This window comes from Chrysemys picta, chromosome 5, assembly GCF_011386835.1.
Source record: "Chrysemys picta bellii isolate R12L10 chromosome 5, ASM1138683v2, whole genome shotgun sequence".
Classification (NCBI taxonomy): Eukaryota; Metazoa; Chordata; order Testudines; family Emydidae; genus Chrysemys; species Chrysemys picta.
Window position 1 is genome coordinate 18,085,251 of NC_088795.1, and position 27,778 is coordinate 18,113,028.

The 27,778-nt window shown below is 43.4% G+C and overlaps 2 protein-coding genes across 13 annotated transcripts in view; one reads left to right on the top strand and one right to left on the bottom strand.

Moving 5' to 3' along the window:
- The first annotated feature begins 648 nt into the window (after positions 1-648).
- On the top strand, positions 649-24,560 carry ENOPH1 (enolase-phosphatase 1). The gene is made up of 6 exons (XM_005292085.5): positions 649-880; positions 10,989-11,090; positions 13,048-13,250; positions 18,073-18,205; positions 18,908-19,031; positions 21,336-24,560. The coding sequence occupies exons 1-6, from the start codon at positions 797-799 to the stop codon at positions 21,473-21,475; spliced, it is 786 nt and encodes a 261-aa protein (XP_005292142.1). The 5' UTR covers positions 649-796; the 3' UTR covers positions 21,476-24,560.
- The window catches only part of TMEM150C (transmembrane protein 150C), a 40,236-nt gene continuing 37,007 nt past the window's right edge, over positions 24,550-27,778 (bottom strand). For 8 of the 12 annotated variants that reach the window (XM_005292078.4, XM_005292077.4, XM_065596038.1 and 5 more), the window contains one exon: positions 24,550-27,044. In XM_005292078.4, coding sequence (XP_005292135.1) covers positions 26,836-27,044 — 209 coding nt within the window. In that variant the 3' untranslated portion in view covers positions 24,550-26,835. Of the gene's footprint in view, positions 27,182-27,778 lie in introns of all 12 variants that reach the window. The other 4 variants (XM_065596040.1, XM_065596039.1, XM_065596037.1 and 1 more) reach the window with 1 other exon arrangement.

Sequence of the window (27,778 nt, forward strand, 5' to 3'; positions counted from 1 at the left end):
GGTGCCACCAGACTCCTTGTTGTTTTTTGTAGATACAAACTAACACGCCTACCCCCCGATACTTGACATAGGGCAGGAAAAATTCAGGACCAAGTTTAGCCCCCGCATTTGCGTGAAGTGCCGTCTGCAGTTGCAAAGCCACACTTTGAACAAGAGCCGGCTCTTAGGTTGACGGGATAGGCGCCTTTTCATGATGCTTACTGGTCGTACAGCGGGAGGATAAGTATGGAGGAGAGGCACGGCTTTATATGATTGCATGAGGCAGCCTAGAGCCCTATATACTACCTTTCCCCCAGGGTATCAAGCATTTTATGCAACTCACCTCGTGCTCGGCACCATGCACCCTATGGCTTGTGCCATGCAATTTATTTGCACCCTATGTGCCATGCACCCCACATACTGTCCCTTTCTCGAAGCTGTTAGCCTCTCCCGCCTCCTTTTTTACTGCACGCTACAGATCATGCCTAGGACATGCGTTAGGCAGCTTCCTGCACTGCACCCGACACACATGCCGCCCCCCCCTCCTCTCTTCGCCGCCGCCGCCCTGCAGGCGCATTATGACGGCCAAGCCCCGCCCTTCTTTTCTCACCTGCCAATCAGACGGCAGTCAGCCCCTGGATTGGCGCAGCAGCGCCCCCTTCCACCCACGTGGTGCGCTTCCCTCCTCCGCTGCCCGGGCTGCGCGCAGGTTCCGCTCGCGGCGCGCGCTCTCTCCCCTCCCCGCCTGCAGAGCCGTGCCGCAGGGTGTCCGGCCGGGGGCGCGCGGCGCTGCCAGGGACCTGGCCCGCGGGTGGCAATGGTGGTGTTCGCGGTGCCTGCAGAAGTCGCTGTGATCCTGCTGGATATCGAAGGCACCACCACGCCTATTACCTATGTCAAGGTGAGCGCTCGCTGCACGGGGAGGGCAGGCACCTTGGTGAGGAGCCTGGGCTGCACTCAGCGGGCAGAATAGCCCTGCGGCCGGGCGGGTTTCTACAGGGCCGTGCTGGCTGCTGGACTCAGAGAGGTGGGGTCTGCTGCGTGGGGGAGGCTGGCTCGCGGCACTGTAGCATGTGCGGGGTCTGTCTAAACTGTTCATTTGTTTTGCAACTCCACTAAACGTTGCACTGAAACAATTCTGTATCACTGCCACATCTACCCCCATTAAATGTAAATCTAGACACATTTAGAGAGACTGCTAAATCTAGTCCAGCCCTTGCTTCTCACAGAACACCTACGTTTTAGGAATAACATCTTAATAGACTTTTACCATCCAGCCACGGTTCTGCACCCTGCTACATAAATGCAATTTGTCAAATGTGAGTAGATTACTTTTACTAGAGTGCTAGCCTGCCACATCAAGTATTCAAGAAACCAGGTCATTTGTATATGCCTCAGGCCCAGTCTTGTTTGCTAAGCTCTACTGTGGCTTAGCGCACAGAACAAGAATAGTGAATTGAAAATAGGTTAGTGGTTGGGGGGTGACTAGTATGGAATTCCTACAGAGCTGGTGGACATGTACTTTAGTTTATTTGATTGAGTTTTTAATATAAAATTTTGGATGTAGCATTAACCATAGGTCACTTTAAGAACCTTGTCAGTTTGGATCACAGTTCTAGTTAAAAGGTTATTATGCATGCTGCTCTGTCAAACTCTATTAGGCTAGTGCTCAGAACATAGATGTCTGCAAAAGAAATTAATTAAAAATGAAACAACCCTACTGAATATACAAGCCCAGATTTTTTTCCTTGTTATTTTGACTGCTGCTGGCATGCATTGACAACACAGGTGATCAGAATTCTGATTTCTAGAGCTTAACTTGCCAGCAAATCAGGACCTTATGAATGACATAAAGGCAACAGTTTAGTTTTTCATTACTGTTCCAAAACAGATAAATAAAATGTACACCATTGTAAATGCAAAACAACTTCAGACAAGTTAAAAATCCACCTTCTTATTCAGCAAAAGAAGGGCAGCCCTTGCTTATTAGAAGGGGTTTTAATATACCTGTATGCAGGTTTCAGTCAATCAAAATATTGAGTGGTTTCTTTTTTTGTCCCAGGAGTGCTTGTCTCTGGTGTTTGTGAAGCTGGCCCTTTATTATCAATCATAACATAAAATACTCATTTTTTAAAGAAAACAAAATCAAGTTTCACCAGTCTTCTGACTGATTACCCCATCACCACCTTTCACCCACTGGCTTTCATGTAGGTCACTCTTCTAAGATAATATAGGTTTATATGTTGGTATCTTTGTTTTTACCATATACAACATTTTTCTTCTCTGTAATTATGATTTTGGTAGATCGCTGATATACCAGGTCAAAACCTTGGGTCTTTAAAAAGAAACTAACTTTCTAAATCTTGCTTGTGTGGACTGTAGGTAGCAGCTTAGTCTTTATTAGGCCTTGTCTATACTTATAAATTTTGCTGTTGTAGTTACGCTGGTTGTGGTAATGGGTGTAAGTGTTCCTTACAGCACATGTATGCTGTCAAAAGTAAACCCTCCTGAACTGGAGATGCAGATACACTAGCAAAAGGCCTTTTTGGCTGTCATAACTGCATCTGCACAAGGATGGTTTTGCTGGTATCGTTTTCAAAAGCTATTTTAACCACATTATGTTTTCTCTTCCTCAGGGCAAGAGTATTCCAAGAGAAACATTTAAAAATGTATTTCTGAGCATGTTGACGGTTGGTTTGTTTCTCTCTGTGAGTGGTGGTGTAGGAGAGGGTTTGAATTGCATAGACCAGTGGGCCATGCCTTTCCTTACAAGAAGGTGCAAAAGACTAACCACAGGGGAGTGGATGGACCTTCAAGTAGTTCTCACGTTTCAGCTTTCATTAATAAAAAAAACCAAACAAACAAAAAAACACCCTCAGATGCTCTCCGAATATGATGTCCATGTGAATTTGTAGAGAGCCAGTAGCTGAGGTGTGAACTGCCTATTCATTTCAGTAAGTGCCAATTCAAATGCCAACAATATAATTATGCGGTGGTATAGGGAGCTGATGATATATAAATTAAGATGCATAGGCATTTAACAAACAAATGAAGGGCCCAAATTATTTCTTTTCCCTAAGGGGGCTCAGCTTTAAAAAATTTGGTAAATGTTGATTAGGCCCTAAAACCAAATAATAATAATAGAATATCAAGGTTGGAAGAGATCTCAGGAGATCATCTAGTCCAACCCCCTGCTCAAAGCAGGACCAATCCCCCAGGAGGTTGTTTTTGTTTTTTTTAAACCCCAGTTTCCTCATTGGTTCCCTCAGGGATTGAACTCACAATCCTGAGTTTAGCAGGCTCATGCTCAAACCACTGAGCTATCCCTCTCCCTAATAGAATATGAGATCTCCCATGTTTAGTTTGCCAGTTTTAAATCCCATCCAGGCTAGCAGGAACCTGAAAATTACTTTTAAACTGACTTATATGAACTGAGTTAGTGGTCTCTCTTCACTTTTTACCAGACAAGCGTCCACACAATAATTGAAAAAAGCCCTCTTTCTTTTGTTCAAACTTTGTTATTTTAAGACCACTCATGAATAGGGCCTGTGGAAAATAATTGCAGATTCAAAGATTTGGGATACTGTTTTGGTTATCTACCTTCACCTAACAGATTTACGGTCACACTCCAATATAAATAGTTTAACTATTAAAATATCTTAGTCACTTCTTAACATGTTAATCAATTGTTAGAAATTATAAGAGTAACAGGTGAGTAGGTTGCTTAAGTTATAACCATCTAGAATGTATTTTGGTGATGTGTTAGTTACCATCAATAATATACGCAACTCAAGTCTCCTGACACGCCTGTGACCTCTACTGGCTCATTAATTAACCATTTATGAATCGAACCTTAATATACAGTGGGACCAGTTTTTCTATGGTTTTCAATGAAAACTCAACATGCTGGAAAGTTTCCAAATATTTTAAACAACTTATTTTATTCTGTCTTTCACTTTATTTCTGTTATTTTTTAGTATCTCTTCAGTAGGTCCCATATTGCACCTAACTATTTCCTGCCAAGATTGGCTGTATTTTGTTACAATTTGAGCTGCACAGAAGTTACCCAGACTTTACTCTTTTCAGCTCCTCTCACCAGTCAGCAGCTCCTAACCTGGCGTATGTAACTTGTTTGTTTGGGCCTTCGTCCTCCAGCTCTCTGGGCCTTCCTCCTCCAGCAACACATCACGCAATGCAGAGTCTTCGTGAACATCCTGTGGAAATATCATTCCCTGCAAATGGGATAGCTGCCCAAATTTTCCAAGAATGCACCAATGCAAACATAGTTGGGCCATGTAGTGGGTGTGGAGATGCACATTTGGTCAACAATGGGTCGTGCTCTCTGGCTTCCACTTGGTTTTTATAGACAGGTCAGATAAGTGTCACAAATTGGTTATAGAAATACAGCTGTAGTCTGCATGGGCACTTACAATTCTTCAGCAATGTAGGCCTGAGCCCTTATGATGGGAATTACTATTGAGCTCAGTGGCAGTTTTGCTTGGGAAGGAGTACAAAAATTTGCCCCTCGGTGTCGTATGTCTCACAAACGCTGAACAAGAGGCATTACTTTAGGACCCACTGACACTACAAATACAGCCATGTTTGTTTTGTAACTGATTTGACACTCATCTGACCTGGTTACAAACCACAAATGCTGTTGAGTTGTGATCACACAACAGCTTTTTTCTTAACACAACCATTTCAGTGTATCCACACCATAGGTGCTGGAACTGGGGGTGCGGAAGCAGCCCCTGGCTTGAAGTGGATTCCATTATATACAGGGTTCACAGTTTGGCTCAATGGCCCTCAGCACCACCACTATAAAAAGTGTTTCAGCACCCCTGGTCCACACCTAATTGTGTTTGAATCAGTGCATTTTCGGAAAAATCAGAGCACTATCCCAGAATACCTCAGCAAGTGCCCAAAAGATATGCACACAGAGCAGCACCATCCTCACATTGATCAATGCACTCTGGGAGTCCTACTGCACGGAGAGCTAGGGAGAAAGCGGGCCAGACAAACATTTTATACGGATACAGTTAGGGTTACCTGCTAGCTAAGCAAAATTATTATAACTGGTTACAGGAAGACAGTTCATTCCAGCTTAAGCCATTGACAAGGGTAAAATATGGTTAGCTGCCCTTGTTACTTGAGCCTGGTCTACACTTCAGAGTTTTGCCTGCGCAGCTATGTCTGTTTGGGAGGGGGGGGGGATAAATAAATAAATAAATCACACTTAACTGACATAACTGCCAGCAAAAGCTCCAGTGTAGACTCGGGGCATGTCTACACTATAGACTTAAGTCATTATGTTAGGTCCACTTACAGCCCCCTCAGTAATTACAGATGTCCGCACTACCCTCCTTCTGTCAGTGGTGTGCATCCTCACCAGGGCTTCTCACCTCCAATGAGGAGATCTGTGCCCAGAGTCCACTCAACTGCTGTGCTCTACACAGACACTGTCGCCCCAACTACACCGACTTAAACCCTACGCCTCTTGTGGAGGTGGAGTTATGATGTTAGTGTAGTAGGGCACTTACATCTGCGGGAGCAAGGCTGTCGTGTAGATACAGACGTAGTTCTCTTTTGCAAGTATACGCTGCATCTCTATTAGGAAGGTTTGCTGTATAGTTATACTGGCAAACCCTTTCGAGTGTAGACAAGGCTATAGTACGTACTACATGAAGCGTGGACACAATCTGTATCTACAGTTAACCAGGTTACTAACGGGTTACAAACCCAGCGGCGATCTGTTGCACCCGCAGGGTGAAGGTAATTATACTGATTTCCTGAAGAATAGAATAGTGGAATCTTTTACAGAAATTGCTTCCTGAAAGGTAATTTTCATTGAATGAAACGAGAATTGCCCCCAACAAAGTTGCTGCCTTCTAGATTCAAGAAATGATATAGTGGGATCACTCTCAAGAAGCGTAAACCCATTTCTTCCTCATCCTGCCACTCATTCTTCTAGTTCTCCAATTTTCCAAATGCATGTATCGTATCTTTGGTCTTAGCTTATCAAATTTGCCAGTACTACTTTTAAATGGTTTATTTTCTTGGCTACTGCTTGTATTTTTAAAATCAAATAAATCTGCCACATGAAGTACACTTTGGCTCTAATAAAGCTTCCTTTAATAGCTTTATTATGTTAATTATTGCAATATGGCACACACTGCTCATTTTCCTCAAAGAAGCTTCTAAGCTGCATCTTTTTGCAACTTTAAGAATGGTTGCCACTACTCACTCAGTTCCATTCCCTTCCACTTCACTGATTAATTCATAGCTGGCCACTATAAACAGCTGCAAGAAGATTTTTTTCCTGGTCTCAATTGGATTCTCCAAAGAGGATTTTATTATAGAGGATAAATGGCTTACTCCTTAGATATGTCCCATCATAGACTTCCCAATCGTTTATTTGCAATCTTCTTAGAGAATATTCAGATTCCTGTTGTGCTGTAATTTCAGCAGATGATATAATTAAATCTGGTTCCGCTTCCATCACTTAATTCACCGAACTCTATTAATCTACAAAGAGTTTTCTAATAATCTCCCATATTCGAATCCCATTAGTAAGGAGCTGAGCATTTCAGCATGCTTTAGGGATTTAGGATTTTTGCATATCCTAGGGCAGGGTTGTCAGACTCATCCTCTGCATAGGGCTGACTTCAAATTTTAAATTCTGGTTCATGGGGCATGGTATGAATTTGGGGTTCTGCACTATCCTCCACCCACAGCAGAACTTTCATTGATGTTATGGGAGGTTTGCATAAAGATCAAGGGTAGAATTTGCTCTTTATATAATAACTAAGCCTCTAATTTTAGTGTTTTGTTTCTACTTTTGTTGTGCCATTCAATATCCGCCATTCAATAGGAAGATAGTCTCAATTTTAGGATCACTGCTAGTTTCGAGTTCTTTTTCTCTACCCTCCAAGTCTGTTCTCTCACTCTCTCTTTATATTCCCTTCGCTGCAACAACTAACCCTAGTTCCCAACCCCTTGAGCATCCTCCCATCCCCTAGAATGATCAGCAATGAATCAATCAATGCTAGCATTCACATGTCACTGGGCTTAAGGTAGCACCCCAGTTAGATGAATGGGGTGTGGGAGATCATATCTATCATTGTTTCAGGCAGGCTGCAGAATCAGGAAGACAAAACTGCAATGGTCAATTTCTGTTTATATTTGAAAACCTCTCTTTGCAATCACAAGGGCTAGACACTTTTTTTTTAAATGACAATTGAGATTTTGCATCATACAAATGTTGCCATGGGGGATGCATAAATACATCAAGCCAGCTGCATTTTTGACACATCTGTCACAATGGATACTTTTTATCCTGTTTTCCCTGTTGAATTTAAGTGGACATCAATTTGAAATCTAGTCACTTTCTAAAAAATGAGATAAGTAGCTTCAGATATTACTCCTCACCAGATTCCCTTGCAAATTTTTGTAGTTTATAGTATTTCTCTCCCCCTTACTGCATGGAAGAAAAAAAAAACACACAACAGGGGAAATTGACTAGACAAAAGTTTTGTAATTAACAAAGTACTTTCAAGGGCACAGAGTAATCAAACTAAAGTTATCTTCTTTACTCTTTTTAGTTGTAGTAATCTTATAACAATAGTAGATAAAACAATTCAGACAAGCATTTTTTTAATTGATAGTTTTTTTGTTTTGTTCTTAATTAAAACTTGAAAAGCTTCTTACTCACCTGGCTGTAAAGAGAATCTTCAGAGTTTAATCCGATCCAATGTAGTCTAGATCAGTGGTTATCAACCTTTCCAAACTATTGTACCCCTTTCAAGAGTCCGATTTGTCTTGTGTACCCCAAGTTTCAGCTCACTTAATAACTTACAAAATCAACATAAAAATACAGATGTGTCACAGCACGCTATTGCTGAAAAATTGCTTACTTTCTCTATTTTACCATGTAATTATAAAATAAAATCAATTGGAATATAAAAAATATTGTACTTACACTTCAGTGTATAGTATACAGAGCAGGATAAACATGACATTGTCTGTATGCAATTTTAATTTGTACTGACTTTGCTATTGCTTTTTATGTAGCCCGTTGTAAAACTAGGCAAATATCTAGATGAGTTTATGTACTCCCTGGAAGACCTCAGAGTACCTCCAAGGGTACATGAGCCCTGGTTGAGAACCATGGGTCTAGATACTGTCTGACTGAAACAGTTGCACCAAGAAATTAAGTCAACACTGACGACTAGTGATAATTGTTTGAACAACATTGAAGGGGACATGAACAGGAGGAAAAATAATGGGTTTGGGCCCTCTTCTTCTGCTTTGATACATAAAGACCTGAAATATTTAGTTAAAAAAAAATTTTTTTTGAATAGTATTTCTGTACAACCACAAAAGACTCTCAATAGTGATTGGAGAATTACGGACATAACTTGAGCCTGAAAGCAGAGCAATGGAGATGGGAAGTTGTTCTTTAGTCACGCCGTTTAAAACTCTTCAGTGCCGTTATAATTCCAATGACTACAAAGCACTTTAGAGAGAGAGTTACTTTAAAGATACAACACCCTCCCCATTCACAACAAACATCCCTGGCCAACTTATCTCTCCTCAGTCTTCACCCTGAGGTCTTCTAGCAAAATCAGGGCAGACCAGACTAGACTTGACATTCCTGACTTTTCCAAGGTAAAAACAAGCAGAAAAACCCACTTTCAGGTGCTCGTCATGAGGAAGGAAAAAGGGGCAAAACCTTACTTTAAATTTATTTTTCTGCATGTCACCTTTAACAACTTCACTGCTGATCATCGTATCAGCAGTTTATTCAGCTAGTGTGCTTTTCTATTGTATTTGGCTCTTCTGTTCATTAAATGGACATTAACCCAGGAATAAGGTTGAAGCACTAACTGTGCGATGTTCAGTATGTTTCTCTCCTCCCATACCTATGCAAATTGGCCAGAGGTCCTGGTTTGTCAGGACCGTGCTGCTTCTCTGGAGATGCTATAAGGTCTTGGCAGACTATATGGAAACACACATTGTGCCTTGGTTGTAACCCAATCAGTGCACTTATACAGGGCCCTTGACTACTGGGTGTGGGGGGAGGAAGCCATACACACACCCAAACCCGCCTGGGAAGGGTGGAGGGTCCCCCTGTGGGCTGTGGTGAGAGCCAAAAGGCTGGAGTAGAGAGCTGGGCCAGCTCCACAGGACAGGAGCCGCCGCAGGGTGAGTGGAGAGCGGGCTCACACTCCAAACCCAGGGATGCAACCACCCCTCCACCGGGAGCAGAGAAAGTGCGGGGGAGGGGGAGGAAGGGACCCAAATGCTATAGTGCACTGCACAGGGTCCCAAAATTCTTTAATCCATCATGGTACCCGGGTGTCTCAGAGCCGCAGGTTTTTTGTTTGACACAAACATCACATAACTGAGATGTCACTTTCACCAGAACAAAGTACAGTAATTGTCCAGCTGTTAGAGATTGTGTGTTTAGATTATAATCTGACAGGGCGGGCACTGTTTTTGTTGTATGGTTGTGCAGTGCCTAGTACAATGGGAATGAAACCTCTAGATCTTACGCTACGACAATACAAATAATAGTCTTAATGGTTTATTTGATGTGTAATTGGTAGCATGACACAGAAAGAAGAATGGTGGCAGTTAGCAAGGTCTTTTCTTTAAAAATTAATGTTTGTAATAGGAAAGTGAAATAACTTAAACAGGGATAAACTTCCCAGCTCCATCCAAGGACATTCTCTCCTCATCCCCATAGTCCTGACTGGGGTCTGTTGGTGCTACTGTAATACACATGATTAGTGATGAGAAGGCTCACTTGTGTTTCTGTTCACCCTTAAGATCCCATATCATGGTTACAGTTCTCCTGTCATTTTTTTTTAAGCTTGCTTTATTTCACTTAGAATTCGAAATACTGTCCAGTAGAGCTCAATTGAAAGCCTAAATATATGGTGATGTAAGACTTTCTTAAAAGACCAGTTTAAAAATACGTATAATTCTCTAGCTCAAATCACAAGTCAAATTTCATTTCTAGAATGACCTAAGAACAAGGGCCCCCTTTAAAATAGAAAAATAAATTCTTATAACTTGTTAGTTCTGAGCGTATGAGCAGTCAGCCTTGAACTCCTGTGCTTAGGAGTTGAAAGTCCTGTCGTGTTATTTGAAAGAACTTCTTTGGACATGCACTAAGATGTCAAATATGACACATCTTTTCATTTTCAGAATAGCTTGGCCATTATTAGCGTAGCTGTACTTTAACTGGTCCCTCTGCAATATTAAGTGATTGCGGCTACATAAGCACCTGTTTGGTAAATCTATATTCACGAGCTTGCTCAAGGGGGCACCATCAATTTGAAAGGAAAAAAAAAAATTCTGCCAGAAAGGTTTGTGCCCATTAGTACTAGTGTTACATGTAACACCTGAGATCACTACAAGAGAAAAAGATCAGCGAGGAAAAAAAAGTTATGCATCTTTTCAGTTCACTTCCTTTGTGCATTGACAGAACAGCTTAATTCTCTATTCCCTTGTACTATCAGCTATCCCATGGTGAAAAGATCCTTCTAAACATCAGCAAGAGATCAGAAAAAACATTGTTTTTACACTTTTTTAATTTTAGGACATATTGTTGGAAAGCAGCTCTATCAGAAATTGGACCAACTTCTCTTTTTGAAGTCTTTTCATTGTTACTAATACAAGACTATCCATGTACATAATGCTTTCACTTGGTTTTCAGTAACCCATCTACTTGTAAGCACTTACTCGGATCACCTTGAGCCACACAGCACTTTGTGGTTCTGTTGGGTTCCTCTGTGCCATTCGGGTTGGGGTTTGTTTTAGTCATCGTTAACAATAGTTACTGAGCATTTCTATCCATTTCAGAGAGTTTTAACTGGTCACTAATGCCTACGGTACACAAAGTGACGAATTTTTTAAATCAGATGTGCAGTATCCCTGTAAGGGAAACTTACGTGACTGTAAGAGCACAAGTTTAAATGAGTCCTGTGTGTTTTTGTTACCAGGACACACTATTTCCGTACATCAAAGATAATGTTAAAGAGTACCTACGTGCGCACTGGGAAGAGGAGGAGTGCCAGCAGGACATCAGCCTTTTGAGGAAACAGGTGAGTGATTGGAACCATGTTATGTCTTGCAAGGGTTTACTGCTTGTCAAGGACTTCAGGTCACTCAGAGCTGTGGCTGTTTTTACTAATCGCATCATATATTTGTGAAGTAGGAGGAAGAGTTATCACTTGACTTTGAGGAGCACTTTCCTTCTTTCTGAGCTTATTTGTTTTTGAACTTACAGAGTGTGTCTGTCCCTCAGACATTCCATGGATGTATTTACCTGAAGGACACATCTGTTGACCGATGCCAGCCATAAATAGATTCAAATCCCCACTTCCAGGGTACAGTAATGTGAACACAAACTAAACACACGTTTTCCATCCCCATTCCTTAAAATGCCACACTGGCTCTGTTGGGCCAACACAGGAGTAAGGTCCAGAGCCTAGAGTCATCCACTGAGAGTCAGGGATAGTACTCTCATAGTACTGTGATGGGTACAGTATAAAAACCTACCTAGGTAGAACCACCTGCCTCAGGCTCCCAGATGTTTAAATTCAAGGGCTGTTAGCTGATCTCTGTCACAACAGTTCACTGGTGGAGATGCAGTCTTCACCTCTGAAATTAAGCTGTACTGGAGCAGAACAGGAAGGCCAGCACAATTCTAATCGGAGGCTGGGTGCTGTGAATCTGTTCTCGCTGAGAACGTTCTTTCTGAAAGCTCTTTGTGGAGATCTGGCTGTATATTTAGCACCTGATCTAAGCAGATAAATTTAAGGACTTATTCTGAAGGGTGCTGGGCTCACTGGCTCTGATCCAGTAAAATTTAAGTATAGGAGTAGTCCCATGATGGGACTTCTCGTGTGCTAAAAGTTAAGCATGCGTTTAAGTGTTTTGCTGAATGGCGACCAGAGTGCTCAGCATTTAGGGCTCGATCCTGCGACCTTCTATTCGTAGCTGGTTATGATGATAGAGTCAGAAAACCTACCTCTATATCTAAGCTCACAGAGGAAATCAGTAACAGAGCTGAGATCTGACCCCAGAAGTTCCTGGGTCCTGTGCTTTGACTACTAGACAAGACTTCTTTCTCAAATAGGATACAGGGAGCACATAGATAGAATGATATTAACATCTGTTTGTCCAGGGCCAACATAATAACTTTTTAGTTTTTTTTTTTTTTTTAAATGGTAGTGGTTAAATGTAGAATCTGAATGTATTCCCCACTACCCTGTAACTATTTTAAAATCTAGTTTGAGGCTTTATCTATGAAACTTCTGTTTAAATATACACAGTCTTTATGCCACATTTTATGCATTCCTTTTTTATTAAATTAATCTTGGAGAGGACTATACATTTCCCACAAATCATTGTGGTAATACTAATTTATATTTAGGATTAAAGAAGTGTTGAAAGCATTTAATGTGCTGTTCAAATGGTAAGTATTGTTCTTTTTTTGAGAACCCATGTTTTTAATAGATTCAGGAAATCTGACTTTCCATAGCAGGTTAATGTAGGATTTAGGTGAAACCATTTTATTCTAGCTCTTTGTTGGTGTACATTGAAATTTGTCCAGCTGGGACAGTATCTTATAGATGGAAAAAGGCTCCATATTTAAATGCAAGACCAAGATGTTTAACTAACGTCCAGAATGGTTTTGGGTCAGTTATAAATACTTGGGGCCTTTATTTCACATTTTAAAAAATGAAGAATGTAAGATTAAATTTAAGTGTTTGAACTTAACTTATGTCCAACCTTACGTAGTAGGGTAACCAGTGTTCAAATTAGGCTAGTGCAATTTACAATTAAAGTGCATGCTTCTAGACCCCAATTCCGGTAAAATTCCCTATTCAGGAAAGCTATTAAGCACCTGTGTAAGCCCAGTTGACTTCACGTGTGTAAAATTAAGGACGTGTTCAAGTGCTGTCCTGAATAGGGACTGACTTATGTTCAACTGCTTTCCTGAATCAGGGCCCTATTTAGCAATCTTGGGTCACCTTTTTTGTTCATAATTTCAAGGCTGAAGAGGATTCCAACTTGGATGGCGTTGTGCCTATTCCTTTAGAAACTGGAAATGGAGAAGATGAAGTGGAACAGGTCATCCAAGCTGTAGTAGACAATGTGCACTGGCAGATGTCCCTGGACAGGAAGACCACAGCATTGAAACAGCTGCAGGGTCACATGTGGAGGGCAGCCTATGCAACTGGACGCATGAAGGGAGAGTAAGTAACTCCTGGTCCTGAAAGTTTCCTTGAAGTAGATCTTTTATATTTTGTTGAGCTAAGTTTCTTGGACGTACCTTGGAGCCAAGTAGTTACATAAGGGCTGGAAGGTGACTGGTCGGAGCAGTGTAGTGCTGTATAAAAATGTAATCCGATTACTTCTTAGCTGAACAGTAAGCATGGATTACTATGGGGACTTGAGCCTAAGCACTATCATGGAACCAAATTCAGCAAGTCTCACCTTTCACCTCGAATGCACAGTGCAAAACTTAACCATGATTTGTGGTTGATTTTACTCGTGGATCTAGGGAGCAATATTGTAAAATGACTTCGGGAAATTGTAAGACCCTGGGATTCAGCTTAGTTTACAGTAGTCATCCCAATGAGTAATGGGAAAACTTGAGGGGCCAGGGAGTGTGTTCCTCCCCCCCCGTATAAAATGATCACTATGTTCAGCAGGTACATGCTTGCACATTTGAGCTCTTTGCTGTTATTGTCACCAGTAAACTGATAGCAAGGCAAGATGGCAAACACTAACTCACAGACTCTATGGGAAATACAGAACCTGAGCAATAGAAACTTGTGAGACTACACATCGTGAGGAAACTGGAGCAAACAGTTCTGCTCATGTGATTAAGAGGGCTGTCTTGTTATGTTTGCAATATATATCTCCTATTATTCAGCTGGTAAAACTGACTCATTCATTTAGCAAGGGAAATTGAAAGCACAAGTTTGTAATTCTCACAGTTTAGAGAACAGCCCTCCTTATTTCAAACCATTTATCCAACAGTTACAATTCATTTTGGGACAAGGTGGATAGAGAAGGTGGATAGACAAACCTAAACAAGAAACTGGGGAGGAGTTGGGGGAAAGCACAAAAAGTGAGATTAACTCCCATCGGTCTTTGGGACAGGTACTTTCATTCCTCTCGCTCTCTTGGATATTCATCTAGGCATCTCACAGTTGCTGAGAGTGGAATGGCAAGTCGAGCTCTCCATCTCCACTGATACCTGTTTTTTCCCAGCAAACAGGTTGCTAAAATACTTGTTTCAGAGTAGCAGCCGTGTTAGTCTGTATCCGCAAAAAGAAGAACAGGAGGACTTGTGGCACCTTAGAGACTAACAAAGTGTAGAGACTAACTTCCGAAGAAGTGGGCTGTAGTCCACGAAAGCTTATGCTCTAATAAATTTGTTAGTCTCTAAGGTGCCACAAGTCCTCCTGTTCTTTTTTAAAATACTTGTGACGTTCTGCGGAGTGAGAATGACCAGTCTCCAGGTGTTTTGGGTGTTCCTTGCACAGAGAAGAGAGAAGGGAAATAGAGAGCTCAGGGGAAAGGTAGAAATCTAGAAGACAAAGGAAAAGTATTGTAGTAAAAAGGAGAATGGGAAGCAGGAAGAGACAGTGCAAGTGTTGGGATGGTTAACAAAGGAAAAACCCCATTCAGCTGTTTATGCATTCTACAGCATACCAGACTTCGTTTTGGTACAGTCAGCTAATGAACACTTTCGTTCAGGATCATGCTGAAACCTGGCTTTTGATTGTCTGCCAAGATAAAGGCTAGGAACAACAATCCACAAAGGAGCCATTGTGGAGCAGACACTCACCCCTTGCACACAGCCACCTTGTCCCCCATTGCGTTAGCAGCTGAAGTGAAGTGCCAGTATGGGCAGGTAGCACACATACAAAACTTGTCAATGTGCAATTGAATGCTTACGAGAATTGTCACAGGAGCGCTGAAGTAAACACCCACAGTCTGGCTCCAGTCCTTGCACCTCACTTACCACCACCCCTCCAAGGAAAAGCAGCAATAATAGAAGAATAGGATCGTGCGATAATGAACTCAGACTTGCCCATCTGTGAAGATCAAGATGCTGCCTGAAGTCCAGGAATCCCTTCTGCTTAGCAGCCAGAGCTCTCAAAACCTCGAGACCGTCGCCCAACGACAAGCGACGGAGACTGTGGGAAAACAGCGTGGGTAGAGAAACAAACCCTGATCACAGATCCTACAGACCAATCACCTGGGTTCACCATGCGGGTCACAGCGAACCACATCAAACCCTCGCACGGGCAATGCAATTACCCTCTTCACAAATGGAAAATGGACAGCCTGATACACCATTGTGGAGAAAACACCCAAACCATAGGGGGAGGGATAGCTCAGTGGTTTGAGCATTGGCCTGCTAAACCCAGGTTTGTGAGTTCCATTGAGGGGGCCATTTAGGGATCTGGGACAAAAATCTGTCTGGAGATTAGTCCTGCTTTGAGCAGGGGGTTGGACTAGATGACCTCCTAAGGTCCCTTCCAACCCTGATATTCTATGAAACATCTAGTGAGTCGCTGCCCTCTAAGAGCCTTTTCTACAGGGACAGCTTGATTCATTCCATGGCACCGGAAGCTAATAGAGTGGATGACAAACTTGGACATGGACCTTTAATGGTGCTTTTCAAGTGGCCATATGAAAGAAGAGGACTTATTGTCTGAATCTTAAAATTTGTCTCTTCTTGGCAAGTAGGGCCTTGGGTCAGTTCCCTGGAATTTCCCCTCTTCCTCTAACCAGACTTGGCACATCACAGTCCGAGACACAGGAATTAAGCTTGGCAAACAAAAGCATAAGAGGGGGCAAGTTCCTATCAGAGATCTGCTCGGTTTGAATTTTTTTGGTTAACTGGTACCAAAGTTGAAGTTGTTGTACTGAAATGTCTTCTAAATAACCAGCAAAGGTTTTGTATAACCCCTCAAGTCACGTGGCGTATTGAGCATACGGTAGCAAAGAACAGGGGAGGAAGAGAGAGTTACAGTATTGTTAATGTACTGTAAACAAATGTTCAGAAGGAAAGCGTATTCCTTTCCGTCAGCTCAAAATCCCCCATTTCTTCAGATGCCCAGCTCCCATTCCTGGGCCTGATATTGCCCTGTCTCGCATGCTGGGCAGTTGTTTGCACCTGTACTGTGTGACTGTCAAGTGCTGCCATTCTGACTCGGAGGCATCTTTACAGCCCCACTGCACAAGTATAAACCCACTCCAAATGCAGCTGTACAGATCACTTTCCTCGCTCATTGCTTCCACTAAAGCATACTGCTCTGTGTGTCCCTCCCCTGGTTCGTCTCCTTCACCCCATCAAAACACACACACACACACACACACACAACCTGTCTTCATTTTTAAGGGCCTTCCTGGCCCATCCCTGCCCTCTATCATCTCCTATACGCTATCAAGGTGTTGACCCCACTCTGCCAGTAACACCAGTCATCTTCATCCACTTTGTTTTTCCAACAAGCACTTCGTGCTTTCTCACTGGCCACCTTCCACACAGAACGAGCTCTCATCCACATCTGCAAAGCCACCTCATTACCCTCCTTCAAACTCTCTTCTGCTGCCATGCCTACAAAGAAAAACTCTGCAGTTATTGGGCAGCTGCTGGGCCGAGACCCCTGCTTATGCTGACCAGTAGAGTCTGTTACCTTTTGCTCCCCGAGTCAGTTTGTTGTCTCCATCTCTTGTCTTATACTCTGATTGCAAGTTTTCTGGGGCAGGGTCCATCTTTTTGTTCTGTGTTTGTACAGCACCCAGCACAACGGGGCCCAAACCTGTACCTTGCTATAAATTATAATGGTGTAAGGCAGTGGAGAAAGAAGCTATTGTCAAAGTCCTAGCTGCATCATTAGTGATTTTTTTCTGTCAATCTTAAAACTCATTATTCCGTTAACAACCTAAAAATCCAATCACACAAGGCTGAAAACTAACTGTTAAGTTACCCCCTTTAACAAAACCTGCACTGATTTCTCTGTTTTCTTTTACCAAACTGATACAAAGCACCTACCGATCATCAGACTAGGGAACGGATTGTAAAACGAAGCTTGGAGCTCGGCTGTGTGTTGCTCTTTGGATAAGAGCGGATGTCGAATAAACACCGTTACAAAGGTGTGATACGGGGGTACCGTGTCACCTACTGGTTAGTCAGATGGGCTCCACTCTCCTGTTGCCGTCAGTTGGTGTGGCTGTGATGATGGAAACACCATTGTGGCATTTTTCAACCGTCCGCAAAGCTGGAGTTTTGGGGGGGGGGGGGGGGGGAAGGGGGTTTGGTGCTTAACTATCAATAGATCTTCTGTCATTTCATCCCTGATATAACTTTGGTTTTCAGTGGAGTTAAGCCAGGGATGAAATTGATCCATGATTATTACTGTAAAACTAAAGAACAAGTCCCTATAAATGGAGTAGGTCCGATCTGCATTTTTCCCCCTGATTTGTTCTTTAACCCTGAACATTTCATAGGAGCTGCATCAACAGATCCTAGGGGGCTGCATTCTCATTTCATTTCCACTTTTGCCCCCCAACCTTGCCTGCTGAAAGTGTTCAGAACCAGGAAACTAAGCTGCTCTTTAATGGGTGGGAATGAGAGGGGGTTGCTCCTACTAATTACTTCTAGAATGGGAATGAAAAACTATTTTATGGGACAATCAGGCTTCAGACTGTGAGAGGTCTGTTAACTTCCTTAATCCCTCCAAACGTCAGGCTGGTGGGTGCAGAACATCTCTTTCCTTTAACATGTAATGAGCTGGAGAAACCTCAGCCAAGTGTCTGAAACAGATGTTTGTAGCTACTTGCTGTTCAGTAATCAGAATAGATTGCTCAGTCAGTCAGAGTTAAGAGTATATTATTTGTTACGGAAATAACTTCCCCAGTGGAGAAGCGCTGAGCAGCTTTTAAAACCACCACCACCAAAAAAAAATCCATCCGGTAATAGAAACTGGCAGTACTAGGTTTGTCTCACACAGCTTGTCTGCAAGTTGTTAATACCTCAATTATCCTTCACTGCAGATTCTTCCAGGACGTGGTTCCAGCCATTAGGAAGTGGAGGGAAGCAGGAATGAAAGTGTATATCTATTCTTCAGGGAGCGTGGAGGCCCAGAAGCTTCTGTTTGGATACTCGACAGAAGGTGATATTCTAGAGGTAGATAAGATTATAGCCTTCTTTACAGCTTCTCCATCTGCAAAACGGGGATGGTAGCTACCTTCCCGGAGCTGGGGTGAGGATACACTGGTTCGTGCTGGCGATGTGCTAGCCATTAATATTCTTTGATGCTGTAAAAATTAGAAGTGTATGATGGGCAAAGAGAAAGTGGCTTGAGCTGCAGTTTTCATGTCTGCTACAATGTCTGCTGCATTCTCGTGTTTGCTTTTTCAGTTGATATTGTGCACTGATATCGGCAAGAGCCTTTCCAGTGTGACAGTGTCAACACAACAGAAAGATTTCGCTTTCCCCTGCCCCCCCTCTTAAAAAGAAAGAGAATCCCCCCTAATTAAGCCATCTCTCCAGAAGAGCCTGGATACACTCCCTGCAAGCCAACCCTTAGGCACTGTGCAAAGCCTATCTCCACAGCTTGTAAATGATTTTTTAAAGCTATTTTTAAGGAAAGGCGCTGAGAAAACTATGCAACTAAGGGGGCCCCCTACTCTGGAAGCTCTTTCTGTTTGTTGTATCATTGAAAATGGTGTGGATTCTCTGGCTGGCCCGTGATCAGAGCCTTGTTTGTTAAATTCCCCTCACTGCATTGGTAGGAAGAGGGGATACTGATTAGGGTTCTGTAGTTCATTCTCTGGGTTCTAGAATTAGTATCCTCCTCCAAAAGCCATGCTCTCTTCCCTCTTCCAGCTCTTCGATGGCCACTTCGATACCAAAATAGGTCACAAAGTAGAGAGTGAGAGTTACAGGAGGATTGCCTCAAGCATCGGGTGTTCAACTAACAACGTTCTCTTCCTGACGGATGTCACTCGAGGTAGGAGGTCTGGCTTTCCTGCTTTTCCCCACGTTGCAGCAGAGGTGGAATGTGCTCTCTAGCTGTACAGCGTTAAGCACTTGCCACCGCCAGGGTTGGAATGTCTGCACGTCCATTGCACGGCTCCTTTCTTAAACTTTCATCCCATCAGGTAGCCTCACTTGGTGTGTAGACGGTGTCAAGCCAAGGGAAATAGGGCAAGCATTTAACCTGGGGCTGGGCTACATGAATGTTTGGTTTGTGGCAAGCTGGGGTACAAAGGGAGTAGATCAAAGCAGGCTAGGAAACTTTTGGTGCGCAGCAGCAGGGTCCACGTGGACACTTACTAGGGAGTAGGTTTACACCCCAGCTTGCCACAACCTAGGTGTTCAGGTAGACAAACCTGGTCTATCACCAGGAGCCTAGCACAGGCCACTAAAACTGGCTGCAAAGTAGTAAATCTGTGTCTGTGTGCAACTGACGAGTGTCTACAGGTGCACCAGCTCAGCCTAAAACTACGAATAAGGGTTACTGTATTTTATGCTGCTGTTACAAGCGCCCTCTTCAGAGGACCTGATTCTCTGCTCTACACCATAGGCAATCATTAACAGCTGTGCAAAGTGGGTGTGACCTCACCCATCGTGAGGCAGTAGAATAGGGATCTGCAACCTTTGGCACGCAGCCCATCAGGGAAAGCGGCTGGTGAACCGGGACTGTTTGTTTACCTGCAGCGTCCGCAGGTTCGGCCGATCGCAGCTCCCACTGGCCAGCACATCCCACACCGCTTCCTGCGGCCCCCATTGGCCTGGAACGGCGATCCGCGGCCAGTGGGAGCTGCGATCCAACGAACCTGCTGATGCTGCAGGTAAACAAACCATCCCGGCCCGCCAGTGGATTTCCCTGATGGGCTGCGTGCCAAAGGTTGCCGATCCCTGCAGTAGAAAGTCAGGTCCAGAGAGCTTTTTTTGGTCACCTTTTTCCTTACATAAATATAGCATAGTTTCTAATGTTATACCAGCATAACCCCCCAAGTAACTTGGTTCAGAACATACCCCTTAGTATGCTTCAAAGGTAGCCCCAGATTAGGCCTCTAAGCAGTGTATTCATTATGGAACAAATGGAGTATATTTGTCAGTATATCCACAATCCTTAATAAAGAAATGGAAACTTGATACTGGAACACAAGCAGTGAAGTACAAGACAGAAATCCTAAAGGGAAACTTAATCCTAACACTAAATTGTCAGATTTTGCTCTCCCCATTTCCCAGGCATTCAGGTTCGAGTCAATAAACTGAACCCGCACCTCATTTTTCTACCAGACTGTCACAGGCGAGAATATTATGGAGGAGTCTGGGATTAGGATGCTCTCCAGGAATTTACTTTCCTGCTGCTATGACTGAGGCCAAACTGGCCTGTGTTCTCAGCCCATTTTTCTTTAGAAACTTCCCCCCATGTGAGAACACCACTGCATTCAAATATATTGATGACAATGTTCCCTGGCCTCCTACAGTAGCCTAGTGTTCTGCTCTTTTCACAGTAAGGCAACAGAGAATTATTAAAAAGAGAAAATCCTGGTTACCTCAAGACAGACATGGGAGGTATTTGTCTCACTTTACTCAGCACTGGGGAGGCTCAGATGGAGTAATGTTTCCAAGTCTGGGTGCCACACTTTAGGAGAGAAGTGGACAAATTGGAGAGAGTCGGAAAAGAGCAACAAAAATGATAAAAGATTTAGAAAACCTGACTTATGAGGAAAGGTTAAGAAAACTGGGCACAATTTAGTCTTGAGAAAAGTAGACTGAGGGGGGACCTGATAAGTCTTCGAATGTGTTAAGGACTGTTACAAAGAGGACTATGATCAATTGTTCTCCTTGTCCAGCAAAGGTAGGACAAAAAGTAATGGGATTAATCTGCAGCAAGGGAGGTTTAGGGGAGATATTAGGAAAACTTTCTAACTAGCAGGATAGTTAAGCTCTGGGATAGGCTTCCAAGGGAGGTTGTGGAAGCCCCACCATTGGAGGTTTTTAGGAACAGGTAGAACAAACCTATCAGAGAGGGTCTAGGTTTACTTGGTCCTGCCTCAGCCGAGGGGGTTAGATTTTGACTTTGAGGTCCCTGCTAGTGCTACACTTAAATAAAATTGCATTGCTGTATGGAGACCCAGTTTGATTCTCAACCTCCAGTCCCCTCATGCATTCTAAGATGCCTCCCAAAACTGGGGAGGCAGAGAGGTTGGAGGAGGCACATGTTGACTTGCCCACCAACGTGAAACACCAAACTAACTGTGTTAGCCTTCTTGTTTCCTAAACTCTGGTCTTTCCACAGAGGCAAATGCTGCAGAAGAAGCAGACATGCACGTGGCTGTGGTCGTGAGGCCAGGCAATGCAGGGCTAACAGACGATGAGAAGTCGTATTACAGTCTGATCACGTCTTTCAATGAACTGTTCCTGCCTTCCTCCACTTAGGAGAACTTGTGCACCTGCACAATAGACCAAACTACACCCGCTGGAATTGTCCTTGTGTAATCTTTAATTATACTGGTAATAAGAATTTTAAAAGCTATGACAGGATCCATGACCGGCTGCAGAAATTGATTTAAGTATTTTGGAGGGGATCTTTAATGCAGTGAAATTGAGGCCTGTCAAAGTCTGTTGGAGTTGTGAGTGGTGCGAGAAGCAGTATCCATGAAGCCTGTGTTCAATTAGCTTTCCTGTCAGGGAATTTATTACTACAGGGTGACTGTTCTGCCAACCAACCACCAGGTAATCTAGTTATGAAAATCCATGTGACAACATTTGTCACTTAAAAACAAAATATTCTGTGAACAAAGAATTTCTCACACTCCCACAGACTTGAATCTTATAAGGAAATATGAACTTCCCCCCTTCCAATAAGATCTGTAGCTCTCATGCTGGAAGTTAAATTAAGCAAAATTAATTTCTTAAGAGGTTAGGATAAGTATGTTCGGGATAGCCAAAGATGATTGTCAAATGTGGACCATGAAGTTTGGATGCTGCAGCTTAGATCTGCCACAGAGGAGGCTAAGTTAAATGTAAACCTACTTGTGATATTGGGCTATGCGCTCCAGGACCTGCTGCATGCTAAAGCCAGATTTCTATTTATTTCAGAAATGTAGCACTCTTAGCAATAATCCCTGAAATTTTCCTTAAGCAGCCAAGAAAAGGTTTCATCAACTTGTAACTCAGCTCAGCTATTAACTAGACATTATAAAAGACAGTTCATGGCTTTGGCACTACCTGCTGCATTTGATATCAATGAATGATTACAAAAATACAAACCATGTAACAGCACTACTTAACCTATGCCACTTTGTACTGTTATTTACCACATAGTATAATTGTTTTCTGCTTAAAATTCTGGCATTTGCATTATCCCACCAGTGGCCAGCCTCCAGCATTGGTAGAAGGGTTTTCTTACCTGTAACCTTCTAGCTCTTTCCTTCACTGCTGCTACACCCTTCCCCATTGTTTCTTGCAGGCCACGTGAGCCTTCTCTTGGAGAGGAATTAGTGTGTTACACTCAAAACCTTCCTTTGCTTTCAGTAGGAGTTCTGTATGGGATAGAGCAGGAGCAGCAAGTAGGCTACTTGTTAACAGCAATCACCACAGGTGGCGCACAGTGCCTAAGGGTCTAATTCATCACTACCTTTCACTTGTTATAAGTCCCTTGCACCTGTGGGTATAAAGCACTATCCAATCAGAATGGTAGTGTCTACAGCTGTGAAGAATGGGTGTAAAATAGCTTAAAGTGCGAGGCAGTGGAGAATGGCCTACAGGGGATCCTTTAACTCAAGGAACATCAAGCATTCCCAGTAAAATGTACCCAAACCCCAGCCTCTCTTGCTTGTGCAGAAACGGTAGCGATGGATGCTACTGCATATTTGGGCATGTGCTTGTCTTTGTCCCTCACTGTGCATATTTTACCGGCACAACTGGACTGCTTAAGTTTTTTTTAGCTAATGATCTGAAACATGTCAAGTTTTACAACTTTATCTACTTAAACACTGTATGAGAAAACTACAGAAACGCAGGCTTAGAGGAGCCAGAAATCCTTACTTCTGCCCGTGTCATCCTACCAGCCCGTGCATCCAAATTCATGAGCGGAACAGGCACGAAGGAATTTTTGCATAGCGAATCTGTATAACGCACACATTCCACATTGGCCAGCATCCTTTCTGCCTGTCTGGGATCAAAGAACAGGTCTCCACCTAGCCTGTGTGTGGGCTGCCCCCTGCAGGGGAGAAAGTGACAATTCTAATACCATCAGCCATGGCAATGGAGGTTTAGATACTTCCCAGTGGTGGGGGCATTTGATTCTACCAGGACGTGCCCCCTGCAGGGAAGGGAAAAGGTGCCATGTTCTGCCCTAAGGACCTGCCATTCCAGAGAAGTACAGAAAGCAGCAACACACTCTCTACTGCCTCTCAGGGGGCCCCACTGAGCCAAAGCAGCTCCTGGAAAGAATAGGTTAGGTACCTGGAGGTGGAGTGGACTTGCTCTTTCCCCAGAATGTACCAGACAAGGGTCAGTTCCTGGCATCTTATAAGCATTCATGTGCATGTAGAACACAGCTTTCCTTCCCCGTGAGATCCGTTCATCAGCAAAGAGATCAAGGGGAAGCTTTGTAGGGTCAGGTTACGATCAGAGGTGGGAAGTGTGAACATATCCCCCTGCTCGGACTGTTACTACAGCCACTGAAGCCAGGAGAAGGTAGGTGAAGGAGGGAAAATGAAGATCCTAGGGTTGCATGTTGGGATGAGAAGGTGCATTTCCCCAGCTTTCATGCCAGTATTTCCCATGTGTAACTCTAGGAAGAGTTTGTGTGCAGATTACAATGCTCCTTCTAATCCAACCCCAGATTTAAAAAATGAGATTTAAAAATAATCATGATTTTTGAATATGTGGGTTTGGCAATACTGTGCCTGAGAACTAGAAAGTAAAACAGGCTCATCTGTTCCACTGCCCAAACGTGGGCCCCGAGCCTGCACTCAGTAGGGCAAGTAGGGCCCATTATGTCCAGGTAAGAGGATTTCCACAGGCTCTGCACCAGCCTATACAAATAGATCCAGTAGCAGGACTGGGCCTTAACTAGAATGCCAAGATTCAATCAACATTATAAATGCCCAAATAACATTTGTAAAATGCTGTGGCAGGTCCGTGTTGCTAGTAACACAGAGATGGTCTTTGCAAAAAATAAAATGCATCTTGACAGCACATCCCTTTTAAACTGGGATGGCAGGTCCTTAGGGAAGTAGCTGCTCAGTCCGGAGAGGGAGACCCAGCTAATCTGAACACAGCTGTGGCCCACTGCTTAGTTAAAGTGATCTGAGCACACTGCAGAAATGTACCAGATTCACAATGGTTACTGCTGTAGCCATATCTGCATGACTGACTGGGCATTGGATTTAGGTAAAGTTGATGTGTACCGTTGTATCACGATGCAAAGTGACTATCCGCTCACACCTTGTTCCATTTGTCATAATGAAACTGTATATGGGGGGAGGGAATAAAACTCACTCTTTCCATAAAAGAAGTTTATTTAGTGGTCATGTTTCAGTGTATATTAGTTATTGTTCAGCTGTACTGAAATGTGCTATTAGAAATACTTTAAGAAATGTACAGTACATCACCAAAAGCCTGAAATTCAGCTTGGATTGCATATTGTCAGTGGAAAAAATTCACAAACTTCATTTTTTTCTTGATAAAATTTCAAAATATAAAATGATAAAACAAAAGCATTATTTGATTTTAAAAAAATGTCTCAGTGGACTATTTACAGTAAACACTTTTTAAACAAAAACTTACTACTCTCTGCTCAATATGCACATGTGTGTGAGATTCTCCATTTATGTGCGTTCCTACCAGTCTCCCCTTCCCCTGGCAGTGAAGAAAAGGAAAAGATACGTGGATTGGCTTTGTTACTTTGAGTCTTCCCCCTAACAGGTGGTAAACCCACCACCATTTCATTTTAATGACTAACACACCCACCCGTTCCCTTCCCTGAAAGTGTCCTGCTAACTTTTTCTTATTCTTAGATAATTACTAAAGGCCCAAATTCTGCAGCCAGATGTAAACTCTCCATTCAGTGGAGTTACTCTGGAGTTACACCAGGGTAATCAAGTGTAGAATCTGCCCCAAAGTAATCAATTTCATAGGGCTGGTTGAAAATTTTCCATCAAAACTGTATTTCAGTGGAAAATTGGGTTTTTGTCAAAATGAAATTGTTCGCCAACCGTGTCCTTTCTGCAGAAAATCTAGACTTTTCCTCAAAAAACTAAACTCCCCAAAGCCAAACAGTTTTGATTTGGAAATGCTGCTTTTTCAACCTGCTCTATAATTTGAGCTGTATTTATTTTACATTATGAAAAGTCTCCTAGTTTTGGCCATTGAATCAAGATCAGCGGTAGTTTAGCTCCATCCCCTTTAGGAATGGAATGAAAGCTCCTCCGAGTTCTGCTGGGGTTTTTGTCTAGCCATCTCTACCTGTAGCTATTTCTTTACTATCCTGAACTTTTAAGGTGAATTCAGCCCCATGCAGAGGGCCAGAGCTAGGCCAGTCCGCCATTTAAGTCACACTTAAGCCCTATGACCCTGATCCTTCAACAAAGACTGCACAGGTGGATTCCAGCTGCCATTGGCTTCAACGGGGCTCTGCAGGGATCCAACCAATCGGAGTCCGTTGCTGAATTGGGCACATAGGTAGGTAAGCTGAGGCAAAGGCCTCTGCAGAGGGTGAATTTCACCGTTAGTGCATAAGCAGTAAAATAAACCTACAGCCAGTAAAATCTGCCTGAGTTTATGATGTTCCGATCAGACATGAGCGGAGTCTTCACTCAGACTAAGTTGAGACAAGGTTCCCCTTGTCAGTGAGAAACGGTGAGAAAAGCAGCTTTCTAAATATTATACACAGTATTTTATGGAAGCACTACAAATAAAAAAAACACCCTCTTGGTCCCCGTTGGGCAGAAGAAACGTTCACATTTTAACCCAGTGCTGTTTGTTCCCGTGGTCACAGCTGCTCAGACCATACCACACTGAGATGTAGCCCAGCCCCACCCACGCTGCGTTGGGATGCGTTTTCTATTTTCGCTTTGGTGCAGGTGGGCGGCCTCAGTACCACAACAAGGTGGGCATCTGCTGACCACCACTGTCTGTTTCACCGCCTTTTCAGTTGTCTAGTTTTTCCCAAACCAGGCCTCACCTTCACCTGCTTTCCAAACGGGAAGAAGTGCCTATCCGTAAGGAAGGGCCAGTATGTTTGTGCTCTCTTCTTCCACTAACTGATTCCAAGTCCAGCTGCCATGAAACCAGCTGGTAATTCTTCCTCACTTCACAATCAAGTTACCCCGGTCCAACAACAAGGCAATAAAAACCAATTGAAACCTGAGACAAGTGCAGTCTAGTGGTCTGATTGCAGGAGTAGGAGCCTGAGTACTAACCCTGACTGACCTGTCACCCTGGAGAAGTCGTCTCCCCAGCTGTATAATGGGGATAATACAACCTACCTGACAGTGGCCTTGTGAGGATTAGGATATTTCTAAGATGAATGGGACAGGGGCTGAGGAGAGAGACCTCTCTAGTACAAACTTAGCAGTCAGCCTTTCTTTACACACACATTGGTGTTTTCAGATTTGATCAGATAGGTCCTTGGTTTTTGCTCTGCTCTTAAACACCTGCCCTCAGAGCCCTTTGGCAATACGTCTGTGACTGTACATGGAAAATGAACTTGTCAAAAAAAATGTAATGAGGTCATGGGTTAAATCTCGTGACCACACCAGCCCACCTGCCATGTAACGAGGGCAGGGCTACACCTGATCTGTTTGATACTCGGAGGCTTCAGACGGGCTTTCGGAAAAGCTCAGAAAGTTTTCCTGGTACTCGGAGCAAATGATCTCAAATCTGTAGTGTCTGAACTCCACGGCAAAGGTGCCGAAGTAGCAGAGGAAGCACATCACCAAGCCCCACTGGATCCTGGCTGCATGCATATGGATCCCCTGTGCCATCAGGATGAAGTCTGGAGAAGAGCTGTCAAGGAGAACATGTCGGAGCAGCCTTAGTCCTGGATGAGAGCAGGTAGAGCAGCTCTGGGTTGTTTTTCAAATGCGCGAGGTGATAAAATCTTGCCTTCCTTTTACACTGAAATATAATCCACTGGATAGTGGCAACCAATGTGCAATTAAAAAAGGTATTTAATAGAGAATCAGGGACAGGGTGAATGTCAACTATCTAGTTCAGCAGGAAACTGGACGAACCAGGGACATTTGCAAGCCTGTTACATGTGGCAACACTTTCATGTGGATAATGAACATGCTTCTATTTCCACTAAAACTGGGCTTAGCTCTTGCACTGTACTGTTCACCTGTACATCTCAAAGCATTTGACAAAGAAGGGGAAGTATCATCCCAATGATGAAAAGGGCACAGAGAGGCAGGGCCGCCGAGAGCGGGTTCAGGCCCCGGTGAAAAAAAAATTCGCCCCCCCACCCCATCATGAGACTGCAGTGTCATACTGTCAAAGCGCAGAAGCGAATGTTCGTATAGAGTCGGAAATACTCGGAAAACAATAGACAAATAATGATACTACCGAGAAAGACAAAAATATATGCAACATAGTCGGGCCCTGGGCCCCCTTCCGGACCGCCTGGTAATTTGTACCAGCTTCCCCCCCCCTCGTCGGCCCTGCAGAGAGGTAAAATCACTTGCTCAAGGCCAAACAGCCACTCAGTGGCAGAGCTGGGAACAGAACCCA

What these genes read in the sequence shown, in the direction of transcription:
- ENOPH1 (XM_005292085.5), top strand. Translation starts at nt 797, where the DNA reads ATGGTGGTGTTCGCGGTGCCTGCAGAAGTCGCTGTGATCCTGCTGGAT. An exon ending in CGCCTATTACCTATGTCAAG is followed by an intron (nt 881 to 10,988) that starts GTGAGCGCTCGC and finishes TTTTGTTACCAG; the next exon opens with GACACACTATTTCCGTACAT. An exon ending in TCAGCCTTTTGAGGAAACAG is followed by an intron (nt 11,091 to 13,047) that starts GTGAGTGATTGG and finishes CATAATTTCAAG; the next exon opens with GCTGAAGAGGATTCCAACTT.